At 36.0% G+C, this 18,597-nt stretch overlaps 1 protein-coding gene across 1 annotated transcript in view; it reads left to right on the forward strand.

Moving 5' to 3' along the window:
• The window catches only part of f (forked), a 67,066-nt gene extending 48,982 nt beyond the window's left edge, over positions 1 to 18,084 (forward strand). Inside the window, 6 exon segments of the mRNA XM_067120851.1 lie at positions 5,103 to 5,282; positions 5,285 to 5,512; positions 7,255 to 7,956; positions 8,113 to 8,291; positions 8,788 to 8,978; positions 17,113 to 18,084. Of these exon segments, the coding sequence (XP_066976952.1) occupies positions 5,103 to 5,282; positions 5,285 to 5,512; positions 7,255 to 7,956; positions 8,113 to 8,291; positions 8,788 to 8,978; positions 17,113 to 17,407 (1,775 nt within the window). The 3' untranslated portion in view covers positions 17,408 to 18,084.
• Positions 18,085 to 18,597: the final 513 nt, after the last annotated feature.

Below are 18,597 nucleotides of genomic sequence, written 5' to 3' on the forward strand. Positions count from 1 at the left end.
TCTGACTTGAGCACTGCCATTGTTAATGATTTATGGGAAATAGGATGATTAAGCTTATAATAATGGTGGAATTGTTGAGAAATTCACAGTCTCGTGAAAAACAATCTGTGCAATAAGAATCCTACAATTATATAGTAAACTATGTTACTATGTAAAATAAACAAGCAAAGGCTCGGACTCTTGAAAGGTGTTCCTCATCAGTGTTGAATTGAACTGAACTGAATTGAATATAGAATTTAGGCCAAAGCCCAAGCACTGGGACCTATGAGGCCATTCATTGCCGAAACGGAAATTAACAGTAAAAAGTTTGGAAGGTGTAACAGGAGGAAAACCTCAAAGCAGTTGCACTATGAATCAGTTGTGAGGAGAGGGTTGAAAGTAAGATGGAAGAAAGAGAATATGAAAGGAGGTACAGTAACAGGAACGGAAGGGGTTGCAGCTAGGGGCCTAAGGAAGGCACGCTGCAAAGAACCTCTAGTAATTGCTACAGTGCACTGCGTGAGGTGCACTGACGGCACTGATGAGGAACACCGTTCAGATGTCCGAAAGCCTGCTTGTCTATTTCACACAGTAATATATATCTACTATTATTGTGGCTTTTTATTACGCAATGGTGGAATTATTTTAAAGACAGAATTTAATAACAGATGGTATTTAAATTCTATGTATTGTGAAATCTAAACTCATTGAATACTGTTTTGGAGGCAGGTTATTCATTTACCAAATCGAAATTGTTTCGCGGAATTCACTTGTTTTTTTTTAAATCTTACAAAAACTTTAATATATATTTTAATATATATTTCTATATATGTTTTTATATATTTTTATATATTTTAATATATAAGTATATATTCTATGAATGTGGAAATATGACCTTGAATTCTGTTTTTAATATATATATTTTTTATTTATATATTTTAATACATATACCCCGTAGGGGGGTAGTGCCATCAGTGCACCTCATGCTGTGCACTGTAGGCATTACTTAGGGTTCTTTGCAGCGTCCCATCTATGGCACCTAGCAACCCCTTTCTTTCCTTTGACTGTGCCTCCTTTCATATTCTCTCTTCCATCTTACTTTCCACCCTCTCCTAGCAGTTGATTCATAGTGCAACTGCGAGGTTTTCCTCCTGTTACACCTTTCGAACTTTTTACTGTCAACTTCCGTTTCAGCCCTAAATAACCTCATAGGTCCCAGTGCTTGGCCTTTGGCCTAAATTCTATATTCAACTTAATTTAATGTATATATTTAATCTTGTGTGCTGACTCTTAAGTTCTTAACTTTTTACGCAAGGTTGTTAACCTTTACAATTTTTTTACCCCGTAATTATCAACCTTTTAAACACCTGATTCATTAACCTATTTTCTGCTCCAATGACCTTTGTTGTCGTGACACCTGATTGACAAAAAAAAAGAATTAGTTCATTAACTAAACCGTAACATTAACCTAACGCGAAATAAATAGTGGTTAGGCTTGGGGCTTTCAAAATTAAATTACACTTCAGTCAGTTAGTAAATTCTTCAAATATATTATTATTATTATTATTATTATTATTATTATTATTATTATTATTGCAAAGAAATTTGCTGTGTCGTAATTAAAATTGGTATATGGTAAAAATGCACAATTATATGTATAGATTTATTATTATTATTATTATTATTATTATTATTATCATTATTATTATTAATATTATTATATCATTATTATTATTATTATTAGGAATTTTACTATGCCGTGATCAGAATGTTTTATATTAAAAATCCACACTTTTATAAATAAGTTTATTATTATTATTATTATTATTATTATTATTATTATTATTATTATTATTATTATTATTATTATTATTATTGCTGAGAAATTTACTATGTCGTAATTAAAAATTTTTTTAATACAAATCCATAATTATATGAGTAAATTTATTTATTTATTTATTTATTTATTATTATTATTATTATTATTATTATTATTATTATTATTATTATGCACCTACATCTTCTATAAAGGCACTTCTATCGTTTGGTGTCATTATAATTATCGTAACTTGTTAACTGAATTAACTTTTATCCGCCTTTTTTATTTTCCTTTCAATTACAAGTCTTACAGGTTATAAGCTCTTGATATGATCATTATTATGAACATGAATCTAATAATAAGAAAAATATGGTAAAACTACACTTATAACTGATCGAAATTTGTCAGCCTCATCATCTTTATTCACATCCCATAAACATTTAGAGTGGAAGGGTTTGTTTACTTTTCAAAAGAAGAAGAGGAAGAAGATTCGAGCGTCGTATCTTCTTCCTCAACCGTGACTCACTAAACTCCAGACATCTAGTTCATCGGACCAGCGAGGTTGAGGAAGATGGTTTGGTCGAGTTGGTTTTGAAGAACCACCTCTCCCTCCTCCATCCCCTTCCCCCTCATTCCATTCAGGTGCACATTGTGGTTAGCCCACACCTCCATGACATCCCAAATTCCCCTCCCCTACCTCTGGGTTCACCCCGAGTACCAGATCCCTTGGCCATCTGTCGGCACGAACTGTTACTAAAGCGGTGCCTAGCGCTCTTCGGGGTCTCAGATGATGGAGGAAGGAGCCGTTGCAAAGGCAAACGCCTGCTGTTAATACTACTACTACTACTGTCAACAATAATAATAGTAATACTCCATCGTTTTCAGATATTGAATCGTTCGCTCCATTTCGGTCACCTGTGGAAATACTTCCTGGCTTAATTATCATAGTTTCACTGTCAAAGTCGCCTAATATTCTCGTCATAAGTTTCCATTTTAATTATTAAAATAATCATTATGAATGACACTGCCATAACAATGAATCTGGTGACTTGATATCCCAAAGGTAAACGTGATTATTGCCAGTTTTCTTCTGGAGGTCCCAAACCGCCGGTCTTAGACAATCTCGGTCACATGATCCGCTACAACGGATTTATGTCATCACCGTATGAAGGTCTCGCGAGACGAGAGCCGTTACAACCCCCTGCCATTACTAATACTACTACTGCTGCTACCATTAAATCTATATGAAATAAGACTCTTACCATACAACGCATGAATAGACTCCGTTTATTTTTGGAGAGCTGGAAATCGTTATCTTAAAATCTAAATCAATCAATATTATCCGCTTAATAAAGATGTACGTAACATTTAACTGATTCATTATTAACACACGTTCTAAAGTAAAGTATCTTTTAATTTAAAGTTCAGATAAATATCACCAATATGCAGTAAGTGATCTCTTCCATATGTATTTCCCTTTACCTTCTGTTACTTCTTTCTAATGAACACCAGAATATTCTTTGGAAGCTTGAATTTCAAGTCAGTGGCCTCTTTGGTTGGCTTGTTCCATATGGGTTTCATCTGAATAATAATAATAATAATAATAATGATAAGCAATTAGAATAAAGATTTATTTAAGACTGTTTGCAAACGTATTTTAAGGTATTATGAGGTCAGTAATTTCAGGAATGATTTGGTTTTTACAGTACTTAGGTGGATATTCAGGTGCATATTAAGCCTTTAAGCACAAAAAAAGTTAACCATTTTGTCTTGGAAAAATGTTTGATTGACCATTTCTTTTTGCGTTATGAGGAGAATAAATTCGTAAGGCGAACTAATCAAAAATTTTTAAGCCTTGTGAAATATTTAGCTCTTGTTCAAGCGAAGGTGCAATGCATTACTGCCCTCATACAATTCTTCTTACATTTTAATAATTTACTCGCAATTTCATCTAATTATTTATCAATTCATTCGTTTATTTTTTCATACTAATGAACACCATATTCTTTGGGAGCTTGAATTTCGAGTCATTGGCCCCTTTGGGCTTGTTCCATATGAACAGGGCTCATCCTTTGAATGTAATAATAATAATAATAATAATAATAATAATAATAATAATAATAATAATAATAATAACCTGTGTAATAAAAATGCACAATTATATAGTGAATTATATTGTGAATTGTGAATTTCTTAGCAATAATAATAATAATAATAATAATAATAATAATAATAATAATAATAATAATAATAATAATAATAATAATAATAATAATTGGTATGGTGACTCTGCCAGTTATCAGTATAATAGTTATTTTCATTAAATTTTGAAAATCGTGAGTGAGTGACCCCAGAAACAAAATTTCTCGGTGTTTGAGCTCGTCCCTAAATTCCATAATCCATCCATCCATCCAGAAACAAAATTCGCTCTCTTCGGAATTTTTTTTGAAATATACAGTTCACCTTCATCGTTTATGAAGAGGCTGAGGATTTTATATGTGCATTATCAGTCACAGAAAATATTCAGCTTTGATTCTGAGGTTCCGTTACACAGGCAACGCCTCAAACCTGAAACTTGCAGCTGATGCTAGATTTAAACACAGAAACAATATACTTAAACAAGCACAGTCAAAGGAGGAGGAGGAGGAGGAGGAGAGAGAGTTGCCGTTTTAAAGGCAAATCCTGACCACTACTAATACTGCACCTTAGATAGGATTTACTGTGAGTCCTAAATATGCGTTATATCTCTTGTGATTACTTTCTTAGGTCGTAAATTTTTACATATCAAAATAGATTACAATTCAGAACTGACGTTGCGTCATTGTCTGATCGAATATGTAAAAGTGTACATCAGCGTTGGCTCTATAAAGTGGGTTATGTTTTATTTTCTATTATTATCAGAGCAAAAAATAATTAGGGAATACTGTTCAACTTACACTGAAGTACACACACACACACACACACACACACACACACACACACACACACACACACACACACACACACACATATATATATATATATATATATATATATATATATATATATATATATATATATATATATATATATATATATATATATATATTATTTTTTTCTCACCCACTTTATCCGCATCGACACTTACATATTATACTTTTTTTTTATTACCTTCATTCTCCCCACATGTCTACACCATCTATTCCAATTTTTTCTAAGTATCTCACTATTTAGGAATCCTTAAAGCTTAGGGCTCTTTTAGGTTTGAGTAGTAATGACGTCAGAGTCCGCCATCTTAACTCTTCTGTCATTTTCCTGTCAACAGAATTTGGAGACACAAGCAGCGGAAGTGGAGACTCCATCACCGTCCATAGGCCCGTCCATTCCACCCACTCGGTTCCCCCAAGTTCCTCCTCGGCCTCCTCCTCACCCGTCATCAGCAGCTCTCAGCAACGCTCCCCTCTCCTACGAACAGCCTCAGAACCCAACCCCCCTCCTCCACCCCCTTGCCAGCCCACACCCCCTCCCCAAGGTCCTCCCCGGCTGTCATGCATCGCATTTCCCCTCAGATGAGGGAGAATTCCTCCCCAAGGTTAAATTCCCACGAGAGTTCCCAGAGGTCCTCCTTCGATTCCGGAGGCAGTCACTCCGACGGGCTGGACGAGGAGAGCGTCGTCAGGCCCTCGGAGTTTATCCGGAGGAACTCGCAGAGAGGGGAAAGTGGATCTTTCAGAGGTATGGAGTGCCTTTTCTGCGAAGGCTAAAGCTTTTCCTGTTGTTTACTCTAACAGTATTCAGTTCTGCTCTAGAATGGAAAAAACTGCAGCATCAGCAAAATTTTCGAAATTGAGATATGCCACCTATTGGGTTCATGAAACATTAATACACAAGTTACTGCAGTTTCAGAATGATTCTTCAATGCTTTTTATTTAGGGGGCCCCATTTGCAGTATCTGCACAAGTTACAGCAGTTTCAGAATGATTCCTCAATGCTTTCCACGAGTATTTAGGTGGCCCCATTTGCAGTATCTGCAAACTTTCGAAATTGAGATGTGGCATCTGTTGGGCTCGTGAAACGCTAATACACAAGTTGCTGCAGTTTCAGAATGATTCTTCAATGCTTTATTTAGGGCGTCCAATTGCAGTATCGGCACAAGTTACTGCAGTTTCAGAATGATTCCTCAATGCTTTCCATGAGTATTTAGGGGGTCCCATTTGCTGCATCTGCAAAATCAGTAGTAAGGCAAGGGAAAACTGCAGTATCTACCATTCTTCTCAGTTCTGTATTTTTGCAGATACTGCAGTCTTCCATTTTAGGGCAGAGTCCCATTTCGACGTCGCCATCACAACAGGAGAAAAACATTAACCTCGCGTTTCTAACCCAAGAACTAATTAATCTCTAAAGTAAACTAACGCTTGATTAATTGTTTTACACGGTTCAGGTCTAAATACAGATGTAACTTAGGAATAAGATGATCAGTTCATAAAAGCAAAGGAAAATTTAAGTACTCTTAAATATAGAAATTATAAATATTTGAAAGTCTCATTTCTCTTGATTGAATTTCGCAGACATTGACAGTTTAACCTTTTATTTTTTTTCGGTATTGAAGGCCTTGTTGATACACTAGAAAACAGATGCAAAATACTTAATGAATTTATAGAGTCTATTCAATAAAACTGACGTACAAAAATTTATATATTTATAAAGTTCCCTTACAAAATTTGCATCAATTTTTATGAGTGTATTCCTTCAAGAAAAATTCAGTTGTGGGGTGATTAAGTGCAGTCGGAAATCTCACAGGTTTTAATTAGATTTTAGCCTTTGTGTTCATTCTTATCGATTTTAGCCTTTGTGTTGATTCTCATTCATTTTAGCCTTTGCGTTAATTTTTATTCATTTTAGCCTTTTTGCTGATTCTCATCGATTTTAGCCTTTGTGTTAATTCTCATCGATTTTATCCTCTGTGTTAATTCTCATCGATTTTAGCCTTTGTGTCATTGATTTTAGCCTTTGTGTTAATTCTCATCGGTTTTAGCCTTTGTGTTAATTCCCACTGATTTTAGCCTTTGTTTTAATTCTCATTATTTTAGCCTTTGTGTTAATTCTCATTGATTTTAGCCTTTGTGTCATTGATTTTAGCCTTTGCGTTAATTCTCATTGATTTTAACCTTTGTGTTAATTCTCATTGATTTTAGTCTTTGTGTTAATTCTCATCCATTTTAGCCTTTCTTGATTTTAGGCTTTGTGTTAATTCTCATCGGTTTTAGCCTTTGTTTTAATTCTTACTGATTTTAGCCTTTGTATTAATTCTCAATAATTTTAACCTTAGTGTTAGTTCTCTTTGATTTTAACCTTTGTGTTGATTCTCATTGATTTTATCCTAGTGTTGATTCTTACTGATTTTAGCCATTGTGTTAATTCTTTTTTAATTTTAGCCTTTGTGTTAATTCTAAGCGTATTTTCATCCTACTTTGCAGCTCACAAAAAGGTCGACCGCCCCGTCTCTCTCCCCATCGACGTCGCAGAGCATTATGGGAAGATCATGACGAGCAACAAAGACAAGCCTCCAACCACGACTCAGGACGACTCGTCGTCAGCTACTCTCCCGGCGAAGCCCCATCTCTCCAACGGCAAGTCCCTGCCCTTCATCCCTCCGAAATTCCCCTCCCAGCCCTCCGGATCCGGGCTGATCAAGCCCTCGGAATACCTGAGATCCCTGGGAGGCACCACAGGAGGGCGTTCGCCCATGGGAGCCGATGTGAAGTCCCTGGTGGCGATGCATTCCTCCGAGGGCCTGTCCTCCTCCTTCGACAGCCAAGATCATCACCACCACAGTAGCAGCCACAGCGATTCCCAGCCCGCTTCGATGCCCGTGGGTCCTCTGCCGTCCATCCCAGAGGCCACAGAAGAAGAGTCCTCAAGGAACAATGTAGGGGCACCGCCCCCTCCTCCCGCCCCTCCCGCACCAGCAACGTCCACGTCCCCGGCTCCTCCCACTTCATCATCTTCTTCTTCGTCTGCCAATACACTGAACAGGTCCAACACGTTGAACAGTAACAGCAGCAAAAACAAGTCGAAGTTACCCACCATCAGCGTGACAGACCTGCAGAGTGTTCAGCTCAGAAAAACGGAGAACAAGGCTCCCAAACCCACTTCTGTTCCTATTCGCATACCACTGTGTAAGTAAAGAAATAAGCTTATAAACAATTTGCCAGTTTAACTATAGATGTAACTGTGATCACTCCCCTACAACACATGTGAATCAGTTTATCTCAATGTCGCCTCATTCACGTAAATGTTTCACAGTGTTAATATCAAAACAACTATCCTTGCAGCTCCTGAACCTGCGCTGGCAATTGCCAAGGACGACGTCATAGCTGAACTGAAGATGGGTGTTGACATCTCTGGCATCAAGAAGCTGAAGTCAGAGAGAGCAAAGGAGGAGGTTAAAAATTGCAAGATGGAAAAGGAAGAATTAGAGAAACAGTTCTCTGCCATGAATTTTGTAGACCAGGTTAGTGTATTCCCAATCTCATTTTGTGCAAAAGAAATACGGTCAGAGTAGAATTGGTGTTCTGGTAATAATGTATGTCGACATGAAGTTCTCAGCTACATAAACCTAGGGACTAGTATTTTTTTTAGTCTAAATCTATTTAGTTTATTCTCAGTATGATTCCTTGGGCCTCCCTAATTCTTAATAGAGGTCTGCCAAGGCTTGTTGACTATTTTAGGGTATTGAGTTTCTGGCTATCTTGGAATTACAAAATGAACCTTCGAAGGTCCTTTTGGTTTGTCTCTCCTCGTAGGATTGCCAGCCCACTGAGGGCACCTTTGGTATTGAGTCTCTGAGCGTCTGGGAGTTCAAAAGGAACATTCGAAGGTCCTTAGATCCTTTTGGTTGTTACCCCTTCGTAGGTTCCCAGCCAGTTGAGGGCACATTGCCAAATAGTTTTCAGTAGTCTTACTTGAACTAGGATCTCCTGATCCACCCAACTTCCCTCCCCTTTCAGATCCCCGAGAAGGACAACGCTGGAAATAGGATCCCTGAATGGAAGCGTCAGATGCTGGCACGCAAAGCAGCGGAGCGAGCCAGAAAAGTAGCAGAAGAACAGCTTCAGCAGCAGCTGGAAGAAAAGAGGCTGCAAGCTATTCCTGCGTGGAAGAGACAGCTTCTCATGAAGCGTGACGACGACGGGAAACGGTAAGGCTTCTTCTTGGAATAGCTGATAGGATGTTTGGAGAATTCTTAGTCATTCGATCGAATTGTCCCAAATACACTGTGGCAGCTGTTTAATACTATTAATGATCTCTATGGTTGAATTTTAGTATTTCATACAATACTCTGTCAGCAGGCTCTGACTTTTGCATAACTGAAATTATAATGACTGATTTTGAAAAAGGATTTGATGTCTGTTATGAAAAACATTCAGACTTGCTTGGCAGAATGTTTATATTTTTGCGTGGTGCTGATCGTAACATTATTAGAAATATTTAATAGAAATTCTTTTCCATTACTAGAGTCATGTTGATTTTTAAAAATACGTGTCAAAGGAAAGATATGAATCGTGTTTAAAAAACTCATTGTTTTAAATATTTAGGAAGATATTCTCACTGCAGATTCTAACTTACTGGGAAGCATCATTATACCTTTGAATTAATTTGCGAATTTTTTTTAGTAGAGGCACATAATTATAAAAGATTGGTTCCTGTAATTCATAAATCATGTACGCTGTTGAATGTAGTTTACCGTAATTTATTGTGTGAGACATTGGCACATTAGAGGTAATAACTCAATCTACTATTATTATCATATACCTTAGCGAGTCTGCCCACCCATCACTCACGTTATCCGATAGAAGGGAATATAAAATTTTGGCCAAAGGCCAGATGCAGGGACCTGTGAGGTCATTCATTGCTGAAAGGGAAATTGAAAGTAAGAAAGTGGTAAAGGTGTAACAGAAGGAAACCCTCGCAGTTGCACTCTGAAACAATTGTTAGGAGAGGGTGGAAAGTAAGAGGGAAGAGAGACAATATGAACGGAGGTACAGTAAAAGGAACGAAATGGGTTGCAGCTGGGGGCCGAAGGGACGCCGCAGAGAACCTTAAGTGATGTCTACAGTACACTGCATGAGGTGCATTGATGGCACTACCCCGCTATAGGGATCACCTCATCAGATGAGCACTTTGCTGTCGAATACACTCTGCTAATCAAACATAGGTTTATTTTCATCAGGAAGCAACTAATGTGATTGTTTATGCACTATTATTATTATTATTATTATTATTATTGTTATTATTATTATTATTATTATTATTATTATTATTATTATTATTATTATTATTATTATTATTCAGAAGATGAAGCCTATTCATATGGAACAAGCCCACCAAGGGGCCACTGACTTGAAATTCAAGCTTCCAAAGAATATTAAGGTGTTCATGAGGAAGAAGTAAGAAGAGATAAAGGGAAATACAGAAAGAAGAGACCCTCTCACTTATTAAAAGAGAAAAATAAATACATTAATAAATTAACAAATAGATAAAATGTATTGAAATGCATTGCACCTTCGCTTGAACTTTTGAAGTTCCAATTGCACAACATCCTCAGGGAGGCTGTTCCACAGTCCAACTGTGTGAGGAATAAAGGACCTCTGGAACTGAGAAGTTCGACAGCGAGGCACATTTACTGCACACTGGTGCTGCTGTTCAGCGAATCTAAAACATAGTTTTCCCCAAAAAAATATCACCTTATAATACTATAACCGCGATAGCAATCCATATTACCATAAATAGCAGTTTTTCCAAAAAAAAGATAATTTTCCCAATGGCGTATCATTTCAATCTTTTATGTGGTAAGTTTAAGCTTTTTTAAAATGCGTGTTGTGTAGTTTTGCAGCACTGGTATTTCTACCTATTCTGTTGACGCCTCTAAAATCTGCTTACCAATTATTCATTTTGCATGTGCATATTACTCCTTATCTCTCTCTCTTTTTTTTTTTTTTTTTTGTATTTGCATAGCAGCTTGTTTCTGTTTTGTTTTCGACTGTCGACAGAATTACGACTGCATCCCTAACTGGCTGACAGAATCATCAAAATGAAGAAACTACCACGAACACAGTTTCGACAATGAGGAAGACATTACTCGCCTCTTGTGACCTGACTGGACACAGAACTCAGACTCTAACCTTAGCCTTGCCTCAGTTTTTGAAATGCGGTGGGGTGAATTTCTTGATTCTTTTAAGTCTTTCTTATATTTTATACCTTGTTTTGCCATGAATGCACCTCTTGGTTGTTGTTGCTTCTGAAGCTATTCAGATTTTTTGTATCTTTTATGTGCAATATCCTATGTTTAATAGAAATGAGACTCACTTTTTCAGTCAAGACTGAAGTAGGCCTACGTTCATTGTATTGTTGTAGGTAAAGCACTTTTAGTCGATTTGTTTAAGGAATACAGAGATTTCTACTAAATTTTTGCAAACCCACATTCAATTTTGTGATGTATCTACTCCCTCATTCTCGCCAAGCTAATCTACTTTCAATTTGCAGCAACTGATTGATAATTGTAATGCACACAATTCAGTCTGAGAAATCATTTGCCTCTTAGTTTGTTCTTTCTCTTGAAATGGTTGTCAACTTTGATGGCTCATTTTCATTGTCTTTTCTGTATCTGCACCATATTCTATCGTTTCATTTGATTTGACAGCTTACTTTCTTACAACCCCTTTTTTTTTAAGCGGAGCACAGTTAGCATTGACCTTGTCAATACAGCTTCTGAATTCCCTAAATCCAATAGAATGTAAATCACTAGCACTGTATTTTTTCCTGCAGATTACCTCTATATTTTAAATTGGTTCGTAGTTCCTGATTGCCTATATCCGGGATTTATACTTCGTATATAAAATTACTGAGCTTTTAAGATATTTTCTGCTGGTGTCATTGTTGACACAACTCTGAAATGGATTTAGGTTGTAAAGACTTTGATGCATTCATCCACAATCTGACACTTCAACATCAAGCTTACCGTACTCAGAACACTTTTTTTCAGCCTCAGTTGATTATAATTTATATATTAATTTTTCCTAGCAGCTGGTGGTGCTTTGGTTTGTTTTTTATTTATTCTGATGATTCCGGTAGCCTTACAGGACATTCTTTTGTCACTGTTTTACCCGAATTCTTTATATTTAGGTACAAAATGACTTTTTCTCCACACACGTCAGTCCAACCGTTGCTCAAGAACCTACTAATCAACTCTCATTCCTTTGCAGATTTTTCATCCACTTGTCAAAGAAAGTGATAAAGTGATAATTCACACCTGTATTTCAGATGTTACTTTTGTATAATAATTCGTCTTTTTCCTCCCATTTAAAAGATACCTCTGCATTATGCAAAAGGCTGGATAGTAAGTTAAGGCAGAAAGAAGTTTCCTTAATACATACATACATATATATATATATATATATATATATATATATATATATATATATATATATATATATATATATATATATATGCATATGTATACACATACATATATAGATATATATTTTAAAGGGTAATTATGGCTTCTCATATTGTGAGCAGCAGCTAAAAGTTCTGTTGTTATTATTATTATTATTATTATTATTATTATTATTATTATTATTATTATTATTATTATTATTATTATTAAGTAAAGGTAAATTGTGTAGCACTATCTTCACTTTTTTCAGAATTAGTGATAGTTAAACATGAAGTTCTTTACCTTTAGTCTTTTTTATTTTACACACAGGAAAAATAGGTATATAGATATGCACTGGGTTTTAGATACTATAGTAGGATTATTATCATATAGTAGTTTAGTTTGTTGTTAGTTTGCATGCTTAGTTTTTGTAAGAATTAGTTGGTGTAGCTTAGATTTGACGTCAAGTCAATCTTTCTTGCATTCCATGTGTATCCTGAATTCACTTAAGGTTCTGTCGAGTTTGCCTGTCAAAGAGACAGAATTTCATAAAGAATATTCAGTGTATTTTAAACACCCTTTTACACACTGTGGTTAGAATATTTTGTACTGTGGGAATACAGGTCTTCTGACACATCAACCAGATTTACAGTTTTCTGGCTTACAGATTTCTAACATGTATAGAATGTAATATATTGCAAGTGCTCTTTTGCACACTGTGGTTAGAATATTTTTTACTTCAGGAATACAGGTATTCAGACACATCAACCAGATTTACAGTTTTCAGGGCTACAGATTTCTAAAATGTATAGAATGTAATATATTGTGAATGCCCTTTTACACACTGTGGTTAAAATATTTTATACTGTAGAAGTACAGGTATTCAGACACATCAACCAAATTTACAAATTTCAGGGCTACAGATTTCTAACATGTATAGAATATATATTGTAAATACCCTTATACACTCTGTGGTTAGAATATTTTCCTACTGAAGGAAAACAGGTATTTAAACACATCAACCAGATTTACAGTTTTCAGGGCTACAGATTTCTGACATGTATAGCATCTAATATATTGTAAATACCCTTATACACAATGTGGTTAGAATATTTTGTACTGTTGAAATACAGGCATTCAGACACATCAACCAGATTTACAGTTTTCAGGGCTACAGATTTCTAACATGCATAGAATATAATGCATTGTAGATACCCTTATACATAATGTGGTTAGAATATTTTTTACTGAAGGAATACAGGTATTCAGACACATCAACCAGATTTACAGTTTTCAGGACTACAGGTTTCTAAAATGTATAGAATATAATATATAGTAAATACTCTTATACACTCTGTGGTTAGAATATTTTTTACTGTATGAATACAAGTATTCAGACACATCAACCAAATTTACAGTTTTCAGGGCTACAGATTTCTAAAATGTATAGAATATAATATACAGGTATTGTAAACACTTCTACACACTGTGGTTAGAATATTTTGTGCTGTAGAAATACAGGTATTTAGACACATCAACCAAATTTACAATTTTCAGGGCTACAGGTTTCTAAAATGTATAAAATATATATTATAAATACCCTTATACACTCTGTGGTTAGAATATTTTTTACTGAAGGAATACAGGTCTTCAGACACATCAACCAGATTCAGGGCTACAGATTTCTAAAATGTATAGAATATAATACATTGTAGATACCCTTATACCCACTGTGGTTAGAGTATTTTGTACTGTATGAATACGGGTCTCAGACACATCAACCAAATTGACAATTTTCAGGTCTACAGATTTCTAATTTGTATAGAATATAATATCTTCTAAAATATTCTGTTATGCACTGTAGATAGAATATTTACTCTAGGAATACAGGTATTCAGACACATCAACCAAATTTACAGTTTTCAGGGCTACTGATTTCTAACATGTATAGTCTCATGTTCTTTTGTTAGGCTGCATCATCCCTGAAAGACTCTTCAGTATAATTTGGCTATGCTGAAGGTCCTACATCTACGACCGATAATGAATTCTTTATGACACATTGTAGATGTCAAGTATATCATAAATATGGAACAAATGAAATTGTTAGAAGTAACAGCAGAAACAAGAAGCTTCTGTGTTTTATTAAAAATGCTCCCTATTTGACAACAGAGTTCTGTAACTCATTGGTAGTCATTCTATCTTGTAAATAAATTCATGGAACATTTTCCCACATGAGATGGTCTTACAGGATCCACTAGAAGTCCTTGTTACCCCACGGTACTCTCTAATCCCAGGAACATTCTTCCATATGTGACATCTATCTGGATTACAGCAAAAGTCATTGGTACCTTGTAGTTATTTAAACTGAATCCCTGAGACATTCTTCCTTATGTGATAGCTGTCTGAATCCCAAGAAAAGTCATTGTAGTTATCAGACTTCAGTGGAAGTCATTGTAACCTTTTAGTTATCAGACCTGAATCCAGTGAGTCATTGTAACCTTATAGTTATCAGACCTTATTCCCAGTCAAAGTCATTGTAACCTTGTAGTTATCAAACCTGGATCCCAGTGGAAGTCATCTTAACCTTGTAGTTATTAGACCTGAATCCCAGGGAAAGTTTGTTACCTTGAAGTTATCAGACCTGAATCCAGTTATTGTAACCTTGCAGTTATCGGACCTGAATCCCAGTCAAAGTCGTTGTAACCTTGTACATATTAGCCCTAGATCCCAGTGAAAGCTTGTTCCCTTCTAGTTATCAGACCTGACCCCAGTTATTGTAACCTTGCAGTTATCAGACTTGACCTAGTGGAAGTCATTGTAACCCTTTAATTACCAGACCTGAATTTCATTCAAAGCAATTGTAACCTTATAGTTATCAGACCTGATCCCAGTGGAAGTCATTGTAACCTTGTAGTTATTAAATTTGAATCCCAGTGAAATTTTGTTGCCTTCCAGTTATCAGACCTGAATCCAGTTATTGTAACCTTGTAGTGATCAGACCTGAATCCCAGTGAGTCATGTAACCTTGTGTAGTTATTAGACATGATTCCCAGGAGCATTCACTATAACTTTTATAGTTACCAGACTTGATCCCAGTGGAAGTCACTGTAACCTTGTAGTTACCAGACCTGATCCCAGTGGAAGTCACTGTAACCTTGTAGTTATCAGACCTGAATCCAGTTATTGTAACCCTGTAGTTATACCCTGAATCGCTGGAACATTCTCCCTTTGGTTGTTTCAGTGACCGTCCAGTCACTCCGCGCACCCAGTCGCCAGTCCGCATCGCTCTGCACATCAAGCACTAGACCTAGTGAGTGGTGGAAAAGATTCACATCATAATCAAAGCATGAACTCCATAGATTCTTAGTCGTATCACAAAAGTCAACTTAGCCTCTAGCTGAGGAGAATGTTTTTTAAGTTTTTGATGTAATGCACTTCCTTCAGTCTTCCTAAGTGGTCTTTCATCTTTTCTTGATTTACCCTACTGTGACTCCAAACTGGCCCATGGTAACTCCCACTTTCCAGACTCATGTTTATAGTGTTGCAGAATGAACAGGAAATTATCGGTCAGAAGAGATGTTTGGCATGGTTTTAGTAGCAAGAGAGAATTAATATGTTATTTTATTGATTGTGAGGTTGACGTCAATGGGAATACTCACTGAATGATCTCCAAAACGATTTTTTTGTGCTTTGGAAAATATAGTCATACCTTATATGTGAATCTTTAGACTGAGAAAGCCTTGGTTTTAGTACTTATAAGTTATTGTGTATGATTATTTCTATCGACTCAACTCTTCATTATCTGAGAATTCCCAATATTCTTGTAGCAGTAATAGACCTGCTAAGAAATGCACAGTAATCACTATTAATTTTTTGAGTATTTATAATATATACATCATTCTCAGTACAATAGGTGAAAGCCTAGTCTTATTTTATGTATTGTTTTGAAAGCTTTAACATTCTCACGACACCAATCTAGTATCAGGTAGCTGACATTGTAACCTTTGAATTCATGTCATTTTTTCTTTCTGGTCTGTAAGAAACCTATTCATTCTATGGTACAGATTACAGTTATAGTCTATCAATTCATCGCCCTTTGTGTTGTCTGTCCTTTACCATACATAGGCTATCCCTTACTCTTTATGTAAGGCTATCCCTTACTCTTATGTTCATTAGCATGTGTTGGTTAACCTCTGTAAAGGAAATTTACCTCAAAATATAGGGCCCTCTTCTTTTCAAAAAGTGAAATTCAAACATTTGGAGGCTGTGGTTAGTATGTTGGATCATTCTGACGCCTGTCTTGGAACTTCCAGTTTTCATTCCTGTGTTATGATTTGAAAAACCTAAGTCACTGTTCTTCAATGTTCTTACATTCTCAGATCACCGTTGCTGATATATTTAGTCATGACTTAGACTGTGGATATGATCTTGTGACATGACAGTAAGACTTTAAAACTTTCTGACATAACACTGATGGATAAATATTTACGATAATCAAGCTCATTGTTTTAACGTTTTAACCTAAGTGATTTTATGTCATCATACTTTCTTGTTTGTGTAGCACCATACCTCTGTCCTAAAATGGAAAACTGCAGTATCTGCAGAATTTTCGAAATTGAGATATGCCACCTCTTGGGCTCGTGAAACACTAATACACGAGTTACTGCAGTTTCAGAATGATTCTTCAGTGCTTTATTTAGGGGGTTCCATTTGCAGTATCTGCAAAATCAGTAGGAAGGCCAGGGGAAAATGCAGTATCTACCATTTTTCTCAGTTTTGTATTTTTGCAGATACTGTAGTCTTCCATTTTAGGGCAGACCTGTCAGAGATAATTCACCATATGAAATCACGAACTAAGGCCAAAGACATTTTAACGAATATCTTTCTGCTCTTGCAGGAGTTCCCTGTATATCCCAAAGGTTGAAGAGGCAAAGAAGATCCACGTAGTGAATTCTCCTCAAGACATTACGCGACTAGCCCAGAGGCACGAAGCCCAGGACCTCGAGGAGGCGAAACACAGCCAGGAGAACGGTCCCAGTCCGAGCAGCAGCACCAGCGTCACCGACACCTCTAGTCAAGAGAGGAAAGAGGAAGAAGAAGAAGAGGAGGAGGAGGAGGAGAAAGAGGAACCTCAGATGCCCTGGCGCTCGAATCTTCGGAAAACCAGAAGCAAAGTCAGCTTGTTAGAATAACGTAGAGCAAAAGCAGCTTCTTGATGTGTCTATGTATAAAAAGTATTATATATTGTTATATAAAGTAATAGCTACCATCATTTTATCATATTATAAAGTGCCACTGTTAGTTGACTGGGATGGAGTTTTATACCATTCCCAAAAATCCAAGCTCTTACCAAATTGCAACTTTGCAAAAAACACACACATTTTCTTGTAATAGAGCAAGTCTTTCTGCAACTGTGAAACATATGTTAAACCTTCTGCTTGTCACATGTTATTCCTACATTTTCTACATAGGTGTGTAAGATTTTTTCAGATTCTGTTATTCATACAGATTTAGAAGAGCTCATTAGATATATGTAAAGATAGAGTGTATTTATGTAAATAGAAAGATATATTATATTGTATTCATTGTATATAGTATGTATATGGAATGCATGATTTCAGTGTATTTGCAGTCATTAGGATTATACAGTACTAACCTTATGGAGAGAATTTCAGTGCCATTATCCTGTAGAGAACGTGAAACCTGAAGTAATAATCATACGGAGTATCACGGTTAATGGTTCGCAAAATTCAATGGATCCGCTTCAACCCTTGGAATTGTGATTCAGAAACATAAAGAATGACAATGTCTTAACGTTTGTAGTATATTATCTGTGACACTGAAGCTTCAAATAAAGCTTATAACTATTTTCTATATTTATTTCCTATGACACCTTCACTGTTACATCTGTAAAATTCCTTAATATACAGCAACTGAATTTACTCCTTAGACCAGTGGTTCTTAAACTAGGGAGGCGTCATCAATTTCCAGGGGATGGCGCGAGCCCTAGGAAAAAATTAAAATTTCTCTAATTATATTCGTTATCCTCTTAACAAGAGTCGCTAAGAAGCAGTGTCAAGTATCTCACTAATTCATTCCCAAAAGTATAAAAACACCCCTTCTCTTTCAATTTATTTTCCATTTTCCTTTAAATCTGGGAGGGAATTTTACTCATAGCTGGAAGGGGGGCGTGGAGGGAAGGACCAACACATTGGGGGCGTGGTAATAAAAAGGTTAAGAACCACTGCCTTAGACAAGCGAAAGCTTTTCTGTATTTATAAAGTTTGTTGTTGGTATTACAATATTGTTAGTTCTCTATCGCAAAGGAACTTATCACGTGGGACAAGTATTATTTTCCGAGTTGAATTCAAGGTACAAACTA

The sequence above is a fragment of the Macrobrachium rosenbergii genome, chromosome 19 (assembly GCF_040412425.1).
Source record: "Macrobrachium rosenbergii isolate ZJJX-2024 chromosome 19, ASM4041242v1, whole genome shotgun sequence".
Taxonomy (NCBI): domain Eukaryota; kingdom Metazoa; phylum Arthropoda; class Malacostraca; order Decapoda; family Palaemonidae; genus Macrobrachium; species Macrobrachium rosenbergii.